At 51.5% G+C, this 16,462-nt stretch overlaps 1 protein-coding gene across 1 annotated transcript; it reads left to right on the forward strand.

Annotated features, from left to right (window-relative positions):
* Window positions 1–692: 692 nt before the first annotated feature.
* Window positions 693–14,414, forward strand: Traf1 (TNF receptor associated factor 1). Its single transcript, XM_051166722.1, has 7 exons — window positions 693–1,169; window positions 2,719–2,803; window positions 7,625–7,690; window positions 8,940–9,350; window positions 10,989–11,166; window positions 12,926–13,074; window positions 14,193–14,414. Exons 1-7 carry the CDS (start codon window positions 1,048–1,050, stop codon window positions 14,409–14,411), a joined length of 1,230 nt encoding a protein of 409 aa, XP_051022679.1. The 5' UTR covers window positions 693–1,047; the 3' UTR covers window positions 14,412–14,414.
* Window positions 14,415–16,462: the final 2,048 nt, after the last annotated feature.

Below are 16,462 nucleotides of genomic sequence, written 5' to 3' on the forward strand. Positions count from 1 at the left end.
ACCATAGGCTGTGTGTCTTTCAGCCTCACACCTTGCTTCACGGAACACAGGGCTACAGAAGGATTGTAAGGCCTGGAGGAGAAAGTCAGCCCAGCACACATGGCTGGCCAGAGGTGTGTTTTTCCATGTCCATCCTCCATGCACACATGGAACAGGTCCCCAAGAATGTCTTCTTAACAGAGAAGTGGCGCCTCCTAACCAGATGCGCAGCCATCAATGACTTCCTGAGTGGGGCTTGAGAGGAAGGCACTGCTCAGTCTGAGGTGCTGAGGCCTTCGACTTCAAGGGAAGGGAGGACCCTGTTCACTCGTCACTGTCATCTCATGACTGATGTGTAACACCACGGGCAGGGTGGGGTTATCAGAGGCCTTCCTGCTGCCCCTGGTTGCCTCAGTCATAGGGTCCCCAGTGATAAAACCTAGAGATCACTTGTTGCAATCCATTTCTTCAGAGATAGGGCAACCAAGTGACAGTGTAAGAAAGTGACTTTTACCCGAGGCCACCCAGACACCCTGGAGGACCCAGAGCTTGAATTTTGAACCTGCTTTCAGAACGCTGGGGATTTCCATCAGAAAGGTGAGCCCCCACTGTCACCACCCACTGCCTCAGAGAATTCTGTGTGGCTCAGAGGTCGGGGGTGGGGGGGGGGGCGTACAATACAAGTGGCCAACCTTGGACTCTCCACCAGGGTGCCCCGGGGAGAGGATTGAGGAAGCCAGCAGCAGCCTGCAGGTTCTCTGGCAGAGGAACGGCGACTCAGGAGAGCCAAGCCTGCTCTCTTCCTCTGAGACTGTCTCTCGCTCTTTCTCATTCTGAAAAAAATATCTGGACACTCCTAAAAGTTTTTAGCCTCTGTCCAGGGGATTTTTTTTTAACCACAAGGGGGTAATTCCTCCTCCATCCCTGCCGTGAGTGACTCAACTGTGACGTCATACCACACAAGCCAGAGAGGAGAAGATAAAGTCACCAGAACGGGTTGCCCAGGCTGGGACCCACTTCTCTCTACAACTCCACAAGGCTGGTCCTCTGGCCATCTGAGACCACCAGATGGCCTCCAGCTCAGCCCCTGATGAAAACGAGTTTCAGTTTGGTTGCCCCCCTGCCGCCTGCCAGGACCCATCAGAGCCCAGAGCTCTCTGCTGCACAGCCTGTCTCTCTGAGAACCTGAGGTGAGGGGCCAAAGAGCCAAAGGTGGATGGGAAAGACTGCCAAGGAGGAACTCTTGAAGGGAGGTGGAGTTGACGGGAACTGGCGAGTGTGGGCAGATAACTTTACCTCTCTGGGCCTCGATTTCCACACTCTTTTCTTCTCAATACTGCCCCTCTGGCTGTGGGTAAATGGATGAGTAACTACAGAAAGTTGTTGGTCAATCCAACTACTATTAAGGTAAAATATTAAGCACCACTCGGCCACTTCTCTGAGTGGCCTGACATGAACCTCGGGTGCCTCCAAGGCCTCGATGTCTTGCCTGTGGTGTTGCCTTCTGCCTCACAAAATTGTTACAAGACTCCATCAATAATAGTCTCAAAACTTCTAATAATGATGATCACAGGCCCCCCCCCCCCCGGGCAAATATCAAACTGTGATAAAGCACTGTTTTGTTTCATTAAAGCCAGTTAAAGGGACAAAGATACAGTAGGGTATATATTTATGCTTAAATTGTAAATAACTGCATCGGTAGAGCCCTTCCTTAATCAATTGCTGTGTGCCCAGTACCCTGTCCCTGTGTCCTCAGACCAGCTTGCAGAGGTCAGTGCAACTATCACCTCACTGAATAGATGAGATCCGCAAAGTCTCCCAGAGAGCTCAAGTCCCCTGGCCTCCGGCAGGTTTCCTGGTGAAGATACTCCTATATGGTCCACAGGCGTGGCCTTTTCTTTGGGACCTCACAGCTTAAGGATGTGGGGGGAATCAGTCAAATGAATTCACATTCTTTGACTAAAGGCACGCAAGCTGCAGGAACACTGTGGGAGGTTGTGGCGGTGGGGAAGGCAGGGGGGGGCAGGGGGCGGGGCCTGGCAGAGCACTGAAGAGAAGAAGCTGGGTGGTGAGTGCAGGCAGGGTCCGGGCCTGAGGTGCCTCTGCCCCTACTCTGTGTTTGCCTTACTCCCATGGCCTTATTTTCCTCGCCTAGAAACAGGCTTGGGCAGCAGCACTCACTGTCAGGCAGAACTACTCACACAGGGGGGCCCACGCAGCACCCGGGTCCGAATCTGATACCCGTTCCCAGCAGATAGACTCTGAGGTCTCTTCTTGTTCTTAGTAAACCAAGATCACTTGCTATGGCCAAAATATAAGACACCAGAGCTTCATGCAGGGCACTGAGAAAAACAAATGGAGTTCTGCACCCATAATCCCTTCCCTAAAACCCCTGGGACTGAGAGTACTGGGGAGAACTCAGAGTTTTCGCGAATTTGAAAAAGGCGAGTCAGTGCGTGGAATTCTTCCCATAGAGACCCTGTAAGCAGGCGCTTGGTGGGTATCTCTACGATGGGATATCCAGAGACACACCACACGGATGAGGGAGAGAACCATCAGGTCGAGGCAGGTGGGGCTGCGAAAGCAACTCACTGCTTCGGAGGCTTGGCAGTGGGGCGCTAGGACTGTGGAGTTAATGCAAGAGACAAGGTTCTGGGCTTAGAAGGTGGCGAGTGACCAATGACAGGTGCCAGCAAGGTGTGGTACCTATTTGAGACTTATTCTCTTTTTTTCCCCCAGAGACGGCGAGGAGCAGATCTGTCCTAAATGCAGAGCAAACAGCCTCCAACCTGTGAGTCCAGGAAACTTCCAGACTCAGGAGAAGGTACGTTAGCATCAGCAGGGAAGAAGAGCTGTCTCTGTCTTTTGGAGACTGATGGGTGGCTCCGTCAGTGAGGGCCTGAGTTTGATCGCTAAAACCCATGTAATAAAAGCTGTGTGCAATGACACATACAATCCCAGAGTGGGGAGAAGACACATAGAGCCCCGGGACTCAACCTTTAACCTGAAAGTTTGCCCTTCCTTTATACGTCTCTGAAATGACACGGAAGCAGATAGGAATTTGTGGTAAATGTTTTTACGAGACACAGGAGAAGGATGGCAATCTTTAGGTTAATCTCACAATCCAAACAAAACCTGTGTGGGTCCAAACCATGTAGGAGTCACTGCAGAACACCTGGCCTCTTGATTTACAGTCGAGGAAGGGCACACTGGGACTTTCAGTGGCCAGGGTCTCTCTGTTTGGTCATCCTCTCTGTCTCCGTGGTGAGACAAACACAGCATACCTTCAGCCAAAGCTCCCTCTAACAGTGACCCGGGTGGCCCATGGTGTATGCAAGGATGAGTTTGTATTCCCTCAGTGTGTGGCTGGAGGCAAAGCCCAGACCCTATTTCTCCTTTGGGAAAATGAAGATGCTAAGTTAGTTCTAAGAGGTTCTTCCCAGGATCTGTGATATCTGAGTTATGGGTCAATAGCTTCCAGGGTTTCCCCACCTCTCACCCAGGGGCCCCGATGCAGAAAGGGCTCCATGCCTGACCTCCTTCCTTTGTGCCAATACCTGTCATTCAGAGAGTGTGGGGACTTCCTGCCTTGCCCAGCGCCAATTGGCTGGCTTTCCCTTACCATTTCTCAGCTCCCAGCACACCACACGCCCCACCTCTAATGAGAACAAGGAACAAGTTCATTTCCACAGAAGAACTTCTGAGCCTCCCTAGTGGGCTGTCTCTGGACCAGCTACCACAAGGGAGCAGACACAGATGCCTCACGGCCGTGTGTACAGCTCTGTGCTTTCCAAGGCTTGTTCTGTTGTTTCCTCTTAGCAAAATTAAAACACGCCACGTACATAAATGTTAGGTAACATGGGCCAGACATGTTTTAATGTCACAATCTGGCAGCTTTAATTCTCTGATCTTTATCAAGATAGAACCCAACGCAAGCAGAAGGTTTGGATGGAAGCAGTGCCTGAAGCACAGTGCTCACAGTTAGCCCATTTTTTCCTCTCTCTCTCTCTCCCACCCCAGTCTCTAAGAGATTTGAAGGACATCCAGGGGCTCAGCAAGAGCACAGGTTGAAATTTGCTGCCTTAAGACAAAGTAAGGGGCTGGAGAAATACCTCAGTGGTTATGAACACTGACTGCATGAGGCACAGGGTAACTCCTCTGATCCTGCCCCTGATGGGAACTTTCGGGGACTTTTGACCTAAGGAAAGCGACTAATACTAAGTCGGTCCTCTGCGTGTGATCACTCCCAAGTTTGCCTGCACATCTGGGGTACTTAGGAGACAGAAGTTAGGCAGAGAGGCCAGGCTGCAGAAAAGATGAGTGCAGCCCAAGGTGCCCATCTCACAAACCCTCCCCACACCATCTGCTTAGCAGTCTGTCCTCGTCCCCTGAGTTCATAATAGATCGCTATCTCCTTACAAAGGGCCCAGAATCATCTGCTCGTTACCAACACAGCAAACAAATATTAGAAGGTCAATTGTGACATAGTTAGAGAGGTCATTCTTTCCTGGAATGACCTTCCTGAACAAGTGACAGTGGAGTAGGAGACCCACTGTCTTGGGGGTGGGGGATGGGGCTTGGGGAAGGGCTAGGCAGACAAGAGTGCCTCACCTGTAAGCAAGAGGACCCATGTTCAAATCCCAAGCACCTGTGTGTAAAAAAATTTAAAAAAAAAAAAAAAAAAGGAGCCAGGCGTGATGGTGCACAGCTTTAATCCCAGCTTTCAGGAGGCAGAGGCAGAGGCAGGGGCAGAGGCAGGCGGATCACCGTGAGTTTGAGGCCAGCCTGGTCTACAAAGCAAGTTCAGAATGGCCAAGGCTACACAGAGAAACCCTATCTCGAAAAACCAAAAAAAAAAAAAAAAAAAAAAGCTGCCTTGGCCATGCATACATGTACCTGTAACACCATTACTGCGAGGGGTGGAGACAGGAGGATTGCTGGGACTTGTAGTCCACCAGCACACACACACACACACACACACACACACAATACATAAACAAACCAGGATCTAGGAAATTCCATTTGCTGAGACACGTATACACACATAAAGCCTCCAGAGAAACATGCTGCCTTCAGAACTTTGAAATTATAAGTTTTGTATTGTGGTAAATCATTAAGTATGTGTTGTGTTGTCACACCGACAAGAGGTAAACAATATGAGCACTTATGTATACTACCTCATACCCTTATTATAACATAGGATAGGTTAATGTTATCTCATTTTGCAGATGGAAACTAAAACATGAAGAACTTAGTAACTCTGCCAATGCCGTGACACTAAAAAGTAACAGGACAGCAACATATTATATAATGTAGTAATAATACAATATATAATATTACATATAATTATATGGTTTATATTATATAAAAATATATAATTATTTTTAATATAATATATAATTGTGTAATATAATAATACATATAATTATTTGGTATTGATTATATTATACATTTTAAATATTTTTAGATATATAGGTCACCTCTGGAGCCCACACCCCAAGTATGTGGTAAGAAGTGAGTGATTAATGACCAGAGCTGGCTGACCCTAGGGCCCAAGGAGACTCTTGAGCAGCCCTGTCCATCTTTCAGCATTCAAAGCTAGTCACAGAAGACTGTGCATGCATCATCATTAGGATGGGCCAGATGTCCATGAGGCCTACAGCAGGCTGTTCTACCCCCAAGCTCTGCTTACCCATGGGTCCATCCCACTGTGGGGGAGAAGTCCAAGTTCCCATGTTAGCTGTCCCATGATCTTCTTTTCCTTCTGAGGACGGACACCTTCAAGCCACAAAGGATGGGAACTGTGGACATGAAGGAGTCAGAGGGCCCTAGAGGCTCCTAGGTCACAAACTACTGCATCTGGTGTCCTTGAGCCACATGCCATCAGCAGTAACCTGCTGGAGACGCCTCACAGAGGCACAGTCCCAAAGCCAGTGAATCTCCCTGCCATGGCCACCCTCTGCCTGCCCACATAAACATCTGTTTCCTATTCTTGGTTGGAAGCAGCTTGTTCCTGCAGCAAAGGGCAGTGGGGCAGGTGGGCGGGGCTGTGGTAGGCTAGGCTCTGCATCCCAAACCAATGAATGAATCAGCTTTGAGAAAAGTGGGGGATCCCGCAGCCTTATGTCTGGCCAGGTCTGAAGCCCTCTGGCCTCCCCTCCTTTTCATCCTCGGTGATTATTCTGCCAAAACAAGCTCTCGTAAAATCAAGCTATTACTTAATGTAGAAGAAATGTGCTCATGTTAAGTGTACAATTTGATAAAGTCCTGGTTAATGTACACAATCAGGTGGATTCCCGCTGCGGAGAGGGCGAGGCCTCTGTCCCACAAAGAGTCGGTCACGCCTGTCCACGCAGCCTAGTGACAGGCAGCACGTTACTGCCTGTCAGGACCATGTTGCCTCTCTGAGACTTCCTTCAGAAGGATAGCCTGGAGCAGGAGACCTTTTAATATTTGACTTCTTTCATTTAATATAATGGCTTCAAGGTCCCTCCATGCTACAGTGGGTATTGGTATTAATTCCCTTTGATGGCTGAATGGGTTTCTGTAGGGGAAAGATGCCTTTTGTGATATATTTAAGATACATTCTGTACACCAGGCAGTGGTGGCGCACGTCTTTAATCCCAGCACTCGGGAGACAGAGGCAGGTGGATTGCTGTGAGTTCAAGGACAGCCTGGTCTACAAAGAGAGTCCAGGACAGCCAAGGCTACATAGAGAAACCCTGTATTGAAAAACCAAAAGAGAGAGACAGAGACAGGAGAGAGAGAGAGAGAGAGAGAGAGAGAGAGAGAGAGAGAGAGAGAGAGAGAGAGATTTTATGACTCCCCAGGCTGATTCCAAATGGTTTCCAGATTACGGTTGTTGTGAACTAAGCCATTGTGCGTAGTCACACACATCTCTGTGTACACATGAGTTTCTGTTTCCCTTGAATAAGTCCCTGTGAGTGGGATATGTGTTATCTGTAGGTCGATTGTCACACACACACCAAGACTGGTGACACGCTTATCCTTGGCACTCAGGAAACAGAGGGGGGATGATCAGAAGTTCAAGGCCAGTCAGGTGTGATGGCTTTAGTCCCAGCACTTGGGAGAGGATTTGATGACAGAGGCAGGAGGATTTCTGTGAGTTTGGGGCTAACCTGTTCCACATAGCAAGGTCCAGGTCAGCCAGGGCTACATAGTGAGGCCCTGTATTAAAAAAAAAATTTTTTTATTATTATTAAAAAAGTTACTTCCTTAAGTTTTCCAACGTGTCTATACTACTTTGCTTTTGTTGCCCTGTGTCATTGCTGGACTGGTCTTGTCGTTCTCCATCTCAGCGGTCCTGACAAATGGGAAGTGCTCTTTCATTGGGGTAACAGGAGAGTCCACCAAAGGCTAGTTCCAAAGCTGTGTGGACCATGTCCCAACAGAACAAACTGTGCTGTTCCAAACGACCACAGGGCTCAGCCCTCTCTCAGTAGGACAATCCTAGAAGGGATGAGATTCCTAAGGTGGAACAAAGTAGGCCGGCTAGAAGGAGCAGATTAGGCCAAGGCATGTGCCTGGCCAGCTCTGGCTTCGTTGGGCCCAGTTGCTTTGAGTGAGCTGTTGGAGTGGTTCTGGGGACCCTCCCAGCATCCAGTGATACAGTGATCATTTCCAGGATCACCCTGATGTGGCAGAGGCTGGAGCTGTGTGTCCCTTCGCGGATGTTGGCTGTTCGTTCAAAGTAAGTGACAGAATGTCAAATCTGTCCATGGTCCTAAACACTCTCTCTCTCTCTCTCTCTCTCTCTCTCTCTCTCTCTCTCTCTCTCTCTCTCTCTCTCTCTCTCTCTCAACCTTCCCAAAGCACCAAACTACTACTGCTCTGGGTGTCTCCTATGCTAATGAGTTACCAAGCAACAAATCCCTATGGAAAGTGCTTCTTTTTTTTTTTTTTTTCTCACTATTTTTTAATTCATTCATTCATGTTACATCTCAATTGTTATCCCATCCCTTGTATCCTCCCATTCCTCCCTCCCTCCTGCTTTCCCCCTATTCTCCTCCCCTATGACTGAGGGGGACCTCCTCCCCCTGTATATGCTCATAGGGTATCAAGTCTCTTCTTGGTAGCCTGTTATCCTTCCTCTGAGTGCCACCAGGCCTCCCCATCCAGGGGACATGGTCAAATATGGAGCACCAGAGTTCATGTGAAAGTCAGTCCCCACTCTCCACTCAACTGTGGAGAATGTCCTGGTAAATTTACACTATGGAATACTACTCAGCTATTAAAAACAAGGAATTTCCAAAATTTGTGGACAAATGGATTGAACTAGAAATGATCATAATGAGTGAGTTCACCCAGAAGCAGAAAGAGTCAAATGTTATATACTCACTTATATCTGGACACTAGCCCAAGGGGCATGTCCCATGAAAGTCTTCACTTATCAGAAAAGTGGGACAGAGGGGAGGACATCCTATTGGGACTCTACGTGAGAGAAGCATGGGAGAATGGGGAAATAGAAGGCTCCAGAGGGTCCTACAAACCTACAAGAAGAACCTTATGATGGGCGGATCTGGGCCCAGGGGTCCTGCTCAAACTATGGCACCAGCCAAGGACTATACGTGCAGCAAATATCGAACCCCCACCCAGATCTAGCCAATGGGAAATGCTTCTTAAAGCCTCACTAAGCCCTTGTTGTTACTCAAGTGCCCCCAACACACCCCTCTCCATGGTCCTGAATTGTCATTATGCTCAAGGGCTGGACAGGGTGGTCTCACTAGAGACTGGGATACATCCTCCCTGTAGGCATATTTAAGATCTATATTCCTGCGCACAGCTCCACCCCACCTCTACCCAATACAGACAGCCACTTCCTGTTTGCTGGGATAATGGCTCTGGTTTTGCTTGGTGGCCTTTGATGTCATGTTTCTTTGCTGGTCCCCAGGGTCTCCTTCCACTTCGCCATTCACTAAAGACCCTCATTCTTTCATCAGGGGAGCCCACAGTCTATGCAGAAGCATGAGGCCACCTCCCAGGCCTCCCACCTCCACCTGCTTCTGGGGGCCCTAAAGGAATGGAAGTCCTTGCCAGGCTCCAACCTGGGCTCCACACCCATGGCCCTGGAGCAGAACCTGTCAGAGTTGCAACTTCAGGCAGCTGTGGAAGTGACAGGGGACCTGGAGGTAGACTGCTACCGGGCACCTTGCTGTGAGAGCCAGGAAGAGCAGGCCCTGGGGCATGTCCTGAAGGAGAAGGTGCTGGCTCAGCTGGAGGAGAAGCTGCGTGTGTTTGAGAACATCATCGCTGTCCTCAACAAGGAAGTGGAGGCGTCCCACCTGGCGCTGGCTGCCTCCATCCACCAGAGTCAGTTGGACCGAGAGCACATCCTGAGCTTGGAGCAGAGGGTGAGTGAGAGGGGCGTGCGGTTTCAAAGTCAGTTCAGGGAGTCCCTATGCCACCCAGCCTTCTAGTCATTCATCCTTCTCAAAGCATTTGCCTCCATCCAAGGCCATCTCCCCTGAGACAGAAGCTGGGGTAAAAGCCAACGTCGGGCTATCCAATGCTTCAGGTCTGCTCCTTAGAATTCACCAGGAACCCTCTGCCCATGAGCTTCCTCCCTGGCACCCTACACATAGGCTCCCTCCCTGGCACCCTCTGCCCATGGGCTCCTTCCCTGGCTTCTCATTCCATTGTTGGGCAGAGTCCTTCCTGTATTGTTCCTGGCTGTGCCCCTCAGGGCCCACAGAACAACCTGCCAGCTCGTCCTCACAGCTGCTCTCCAGAGCGTATAGTGAGGGCTCACATCCTAACGGACTGTTCACTTCAGAGCACGGCAGGCCCCAGTGTCTCGTAAGCTCTGCTCCTGTCTCTACAATGTTGTGCATGCAGAGAGCAGTCCCAGACTGACTTGAGTCCATAGTTCTCAGCCCACCTCCTTTATTCCAGAAGCTACACTTTTCTTAATATAGCCAGTCACCAAGCTCCTGTTGCTTTGCTTTGGTTTGGTTTGGTTTTGGTTTTTCCAGACAGGGTTTCTCTGTGTAACAGACCCTTAGCTGTCCTGGAAACTGCTCTGTAGACCAGGCTGGCCTCCAATTCACAGAGCTCTGCTTGCCTCTGCCTCCTAAATGCTAGCATTAAAGGTGTGCGCCACCCTTCCTGTTGCTTTTTTAAAAAAGATTGATTGGTTGGTTGGTTGATTATGTATACAGTGTTTTGTCTGTCTGTACACCTGCATGCCAGAAGGGGGCACCAGATCTCATTATTGATGATTGTGAGCCACCATGTGGTTGCTGGGAACTGAACTCAGGACCTTTGGAAGAGCAGTCAGTGTCCTAAACCTCTGTCAGTGTCCTAAACCATCTCTCCAGCCCCCTGTTGCTTTGTCACTTTCTCTCACTTGTCTGGGCCTGCCTTTAGTTCCACCCATACCATAGCCTGCCAAGTGGGTGTGAGCTACTCCTCTTCTCTCTCATGACTGAAGTTTATTCTTTCACATTTCACTGGGGAAACCTAGTAGAAGGGCCGGGCACTGGGGCTCACGGGGCACGCAAAGCCTCTGCTTATACCATGCACTCTTACCCCAGTGGTGAAGTAGGTCCCCTGAGGGCCTCAAGGGTTTCCATCTCACCAGACTTCTGACTCCACTGTAGCTACTGAGCACTATGCAAGGTGAAGACACAGAGAGGAAAGGAGGGCCACCATGGGGCGACAGCGTGGACAGGAGCTGTGAACCACAGTGAGGGAGACCAGATGGCTAGGCCAGACAGAAACTGTGTCCGACCCACGGCTCTTGGGAAGCTTTACAAGAAGGGCTTGTGAGCTGGGATCCTGCTGGGTGGCTAGGGTCTCGCCAGGGAAGCAAGAAGAGAAAGGGGGGCTCCAAGCATGGGGCAGCATCAAGTACAAGTGCATGTGCAGGCTCTGGGTGATGCTTGGTCAGGAAACCCTCTTTGGGGGTGAATGTATTCCCAAGATCCACTATCTCCAACGCTCCCCCAAGCTGGGTGCTGGTACCTCTGGCTGACCAGCCTTCTCTGCAGGTGGTGGAGTTGCAGCAGACCCTGGCCCAAAAAGACCAGGTCCTGGGCAAGCTCGAACAGAGCCTGCGACTCATGGAAGAGGCTTCCTTTGATGGTACCTTCCTGTGGAAGATCACCAATGTCACCAGGCGATGCCACGAGTCAGTGTGTGGCAGGACTGTCAGCCTCTTCTCTCCAGGTAACTCCTTGTGGGCACAAAGAGTGGTAGGAGAGATGGGCTCCAGGGGGCCTGTGGTGCCCACGCCACCGAGGTACCGAGTCGAGGGCAAGGGACTGCAGATTTAACTCATGCACACACACACACACACACACACACACACACACACACACACACACACACACACACATACAATAACACAGCGGGTCCTTCGTGCTAAGAGAGCAGCAGCCGCGGTAGCGGTTTATTATTCTCGTTCCCTTCAGAGTTCCAAAGAGCCTTCTTATAGGCAGCCAAACAGGAATCCTCCTCCCAGGTGAAATCCCTCAAGAGGTGATTGCACACAGGAGGAAAAGTCTCGAGGAAGGGAGGGGTGCGTTCTCAGAGCAGTAAACACGACTAGCTAACCAAGATAAACACAGACATGGAAGCTGCTAGAAACAGGACGTGAAACAGCAAGACAGGCAGGCAGCCCAGTCGGGCCTGGTTCCTACAGGGGCCCAGGAGACACGAATTGAGACCAGCCGTGCTGGGTCAGGCTGGGGCCCCTGCCAAGGATTTGAAGGAGACAGAAGCTGTGTCCGACCCATAGCTCTTGGGAGCACAGCAACAGCCCTCCCTCCTCCCTGACTGTCATCTGCACTCTACGAAGAGGAATAAAAGACAGGTTCTTCTTGGGGGCTGTGGGATGAGAAGGGGGCGGGGCTGGAAGCCTAAATTTGACAGTGAGACTGGAGAAGATGGAAGAACTCTCCAGCCAGCGATCTGCAGTAGGAGGCAGAGGACCACTGAGTCAGGTGCCAGGGAGCTGTGTGCCCGGTGGGAAGACCGTGGGTGTCAGTGAATTGAGGGGTTCTTCCCTTGTTTTTGGGTCCCTTGCTCAGAACAATGATTTAACCATGACTTGGTAGCTGTTGCTATTCAGTGACTGATAAAACACCTATGTGTGTATATACACATATGGCTGGCATACATATAGTATTTGCAAGCAGCTCTGGGTCTGTATAAGCCACATTATCTGCCAGGACCATGCCATTCCTGGGTGGGACATCTAAGAGCCTTGCCAAGTGCTTGTCCTCACAGCCATGTTTTCCAGACCAGGAGGCAGGCTGACTAGAGCTGCACAGGGCTCTGCTGAAGGGTGCACAATCAGGGAGAAAGCTCCATAAGACCCCCCCCCCCAGGCAGGGTAACCAGGAGTTGCAGCAGACCCTTGCCTCTTGGGACCATTTCCAATGGTTGCTAGCAGAACCAAGAAGTGCTCTTCTCGAACCAGGCTCCTGGGAGGGCCCAACCTTTGGGCAACAGAGAAAAATCAGTGCCAAGATCCGGAAGGCCTGGGACTTAACCTTAATTCCCCCCCAGCATGCAAGACAGTGCCCAGCCACTTCCTTTTCCTCGCCTTGGCTTCTAGTTACCTGATGGTTGGTGAAGATGGTAGCTTCCATGTAGCCTCTAGTTCTTGATGGAAGATGGTCACTTCTGTGTGTAGCTGCATGGCATCCCAGGGAAGTGTTGAAACCACAGATGCTGACCAACCCCACTGCTGAATCAGAACCATGAAGTGTGGGGGCTTCCCTGTGATCAGAAGGCCAGGTACCGACCCCCGGCCTAGGCAACCTCCAAGAGCGTGGCCTTCCTCCACATTCTTCTAGAAGACAGCTGGACCCCAAACCCCAATATCCTCAGGTCCCTGTGTGCTGTGCCCCAGCTCCTGATCTGCACTGCCCTGCCCTGCCCTGCCCTGCTGCCCCGTGCTAACACTGGCTTCACCTTTCAGCTTTCTACACTGCCAAGTATGGCTACAAGCTGTGTCTGCGATTGTACCTCAATGGAGATGGCTCAGGCAAGAAGACTCACCTGTCCCTGTTCATTGTGATTATGAGGGGGGAGTATGATGCGTTACTGCCCTGGCCTTTCCGAAATAAGGTAGGGGGCCCCTGGGAGAAGATGGGTTTGGGGAGGGCGTGGGGGCCTGGCTTCTGCTGGCTTTAGCCATGGGCTTGAGACCTGAGCAAGCATCCTGCTTCCTGCAATCAGTTTCCTTTTATAAAATGAAGCTGAGTGCAAATCCCGCAGCCAAGGTGCCCCTAGCCCTCGGAGTAGGAGCTGCAGTGTCTGGAACAAACAGAGCACCCTGGAGGAGGGTTGAAGACCCAAGCACAGGGATGTCTAAAGCCCTCCCCCAGGAATTCCAGCGCCAGCAAGTTTAAGGATAGCTTGAGTAGGTGACAAGAAGCCGAGGGCTTGTGCCAGGGTAGAGTTGTGATTTATTTCTCAGGGAGGCAAAGGATCTGCTCTGGGTACGGCCGGCGGAGGCTTAGTGGCCGGAAGTCCCAAGGCATGGACAGAAGCCCGCCCCCAGCAGACGTCTGCTTCTCTGCTTCTCCCCCTCGGGTGGTCCCAGCTAGAGTTTCTGAGTCAGGAGGCCACGTGTAGGTGCACCTTAGCCTCAGCAGCCAATGTAATGACGACATTAGAATCCCCGCTGCTGTTGGCCTAGAGAGATGGCTCAAACGATGAATCCAATTCTCTAAAACTCACACCAAAAAAAAAGCAGGTACAGGGCCCTGTCGTCCCAGAACTGGGAAGGGGAAGACATGAGGCCCCTGGCATGCTAGCCAGCCAGCGCCAGCGTAGCTTAACCGGTGATCTCCACATCTGAAAATATATAAATAAAAATAAAAGTGGAGGGCAATTGAGGAAGACACCCTGATGGTGACCTCTGCTTAATCCACTCGCATCGCGCGCTTGCGCACACAAAACTCACACACACGTACACATGGGGCAGGGGGGGGGGGTTTCTACGGCCTTCCTGCTTGCTGGGTGGGCCAGTGAAGGACAAAGCCTAAAGCTGCCACAGTACCAGATGTTTCTTCCGCTCCGTGGGCCCTTTCCCTAGCGCACACGTCAAGTCCCAGCACGGCCGCCTCCTCTCCTCGTGAACTAAGGGATCAGCGTCACAGCCCACGCAGTGAGCGTGCAGCTTCCGCGAGGGCCAGGGCTGTCCTCTGAGGCCTGACCCTCCGCTTGCTCCTACCCTGCAGGTCACCTTCATGCTACTTGATCAGAACAACCGCGAGCACGCCATCGATGCCTTCCGGCCGGACCTGAGCTCAGCCTCCTTCCAGCGGCCGCAGACTGAGACCAACGTGGCCAGTGGCTGCCCGCTCTTCTTCCCCCTCAGCAAGCTACAGTCATCCAAGCACGCCTACGTAAAAGACGACACGATGTTCCTCAAGTGCATTGTGGACACCAGTGCTTAGGGATGGGGGGGGGGGGGGGGGGCGGGGAGGAGGCCTCCTGAGGAGAACCAGCTCAGACTGGCTGACTTAATTAGACCGCCAGGCCCTGCCCTTGGAGCCCCACTGTGGCTGCTGTAAGTCTGGAAGGACTTGGGCTGTGCGTACTGAGACAGGGGGGAGGAGGAGACAAAAGGCTCGTCTTCACATAGACTACGAGAAGACCAGCTCACCAGGAGGTCAGCAGATCCTGAATGTTGAGACCAGCTTCGGTCAGGATGAAGGAGACTGGCTGGAAGGCATGGATGTTGAGCCAAGGCTGTGGGGCCTAAGCAGAGAAGGACCCCTTCTAGGACATTCTCTGTAGGTTAGTGGGTAACTGGAAAAATGTCCCGCCTCTCTGTTCAGACTCAGAACTAGGACCAAGGGGCCCAAGGGTCAGCCACTGGTATGAATTTCATCTGTCCTGGACTTTGTTCCTATGGTAACAGACATGTAAACAGGTAAACCCAGAAGCTGTACTGGGAAATGCTAGCCCGGCCGGATTTGAAGACCTTTGATATTTTGACGGACAAACAAATGACAACAAAAGCCTTGAATTCCAAGTCTCCTGTCCTGAGTGAGACTACACCAGCAGAGGATTCTGGGGAAATACCCAGAATCCTCATCCCCTCCAGCTCCCCACTCACCTAACCCTCTAAACCTAGCAGCCCAGTGCCTAACAGACAGGAGCACACCCAGGTAAAGACGTTGCCGTGCAAGTCTGGAGCTGGCGTCCAACACATAGCACCTTCATGACTGCTCACACAGTGCCCTGCCACAGGGGGGTTGCTACACTGCTAGGGACCACCGTTCTTTCATCCGTGTGCCTTCCTCCCTCCCTCCCTTCTTTCCTCCATCCCTTCCCGCTTCCTTCCTCCTCTTCCTCCTCCTCCTCCTCCCTCCCTCCACCACCACCCTCTTTTCTCTTTCTAGAAAAAAAATCCCAAGTAGCCCAGGCTGACTTCAAACACACTATATAGTCAAGGATGATGTAGAAGCCCTGATTCTCCTGCCTCTAGCTCCCAAGTGTTGGGACCATAGGTGTGTGTGTCACCCTGCCTGGTTACGTAAGATGCTGGGGATCAGGCCCAGAGCTTCCTGCATGATGGACAAGCACTCTGCTTAGCTACATCCCCACACCTTTAATGGCACACATCTGGTGGGAGCAGTCTGCTGTCCTCACACAGTGTGGGGGGTACTGTGCTTTCACCTGTGGACGGCCATTTGTGTCATTTATGTCCAGACACTGCAGGAGAAGCAGTGAGACATGCAGCTCACTCTCCCGACTCTTCTAGTTCGCTGAGGGAAGCCAGCATGATAGTAATTATCACTAAAAGCAGAATGCCAGGAAGCGCACAGAGTCCACTGGACAAAGCAGGGAAGGCTTCCCAGAGGAAGTGAGCGACAAATCAGCCTGAAGTGTGTTCAAATGCAGAAGACCTGGGTGTGGAGGAGAAAACAGCCTTGGAAGGATGGGATGTGTCTTGGCTGCAAGTAGGGCCTGGGTGACCAGTGGCTGGGGGAGAAGGCAGGAAGGATGGACTGGCCAAAACATAGACAGGCCAACTGGCCAGAACACAGAAAGCATCAGATGCAGAGCTGTGACACACCTGCAGGGCCCTTGGCCTATTAACAGAAGGATGAGACAGTGGTTTAGACAGATCATTTACCTTTCAAAGAAGCCCCGTGCTTATCACTTCCGGGTGACAGAGAGGTCAGAAAAGCAAGCTGCTGGCGAATCCCAATTCACTGCATCCTTACAGCCCGCCCCCCCCCCCACTGAGGTGCAAGGGCTTGTGCCCATTTGCAGATGGGAAAGCTAAGGCCAGAGCAACCATGGCAGGGAAACCCCGTCTCTGCGGTCCAGTTTCCCTCCCTTCCACCAGGTTTCCCAACGGTGATGCCTCCATCCACGACATGGTTGCCTCCTCATCGGAGCCCTTGGAAGTCTATGAGCCCTTTACCCAACCTGAGGGCCAAGTCTGCAGGACACTATCAAGTCCACAGTGCCCCAGGAAGCAGGGCCCACAGAC

Source organism: Acomys russatus, chromosome 24 (assembly GCF_903995435.1).
Source record: "Acomys russatus chromosome 24, mAcoRus1.1, whole genome shotgun sequence".
Classification (NCBI taxonomy): Eukaryota; Metazoa; Chordata; class Mammalia; order Rodentia; family Muridae; genus Acomys; species Acomys russatus.

What these genes read in the sequence shown, in the direction of transcription:
- Traf1 (XM_051166722.1), top strand. Translation starts at nt 1,048, where the DNA reads ATGGCCTCCAGCTCAGCCCCTGATGAAAACGAGTTTCAGTTTGGTTGC. An exon ending in ATGTTGGCTGTTCGTTCAAA is followed by an intron (nt 7,691 to 8,939) that starts GTAAGTGACAGA and finishes TTCTTTCATCAG; the next exon opens with GGGAGCCCACAGTCTATGCA. An exon ending in CCTGGCCTTTCCGAAATAAG is followed by an intron (nt 13,075 to 14,192) that starts GTAGGGGGCCCC and finishes CCTACCCTGCAG; the next exon opens with GTCACCTTCATGCTACTTGA.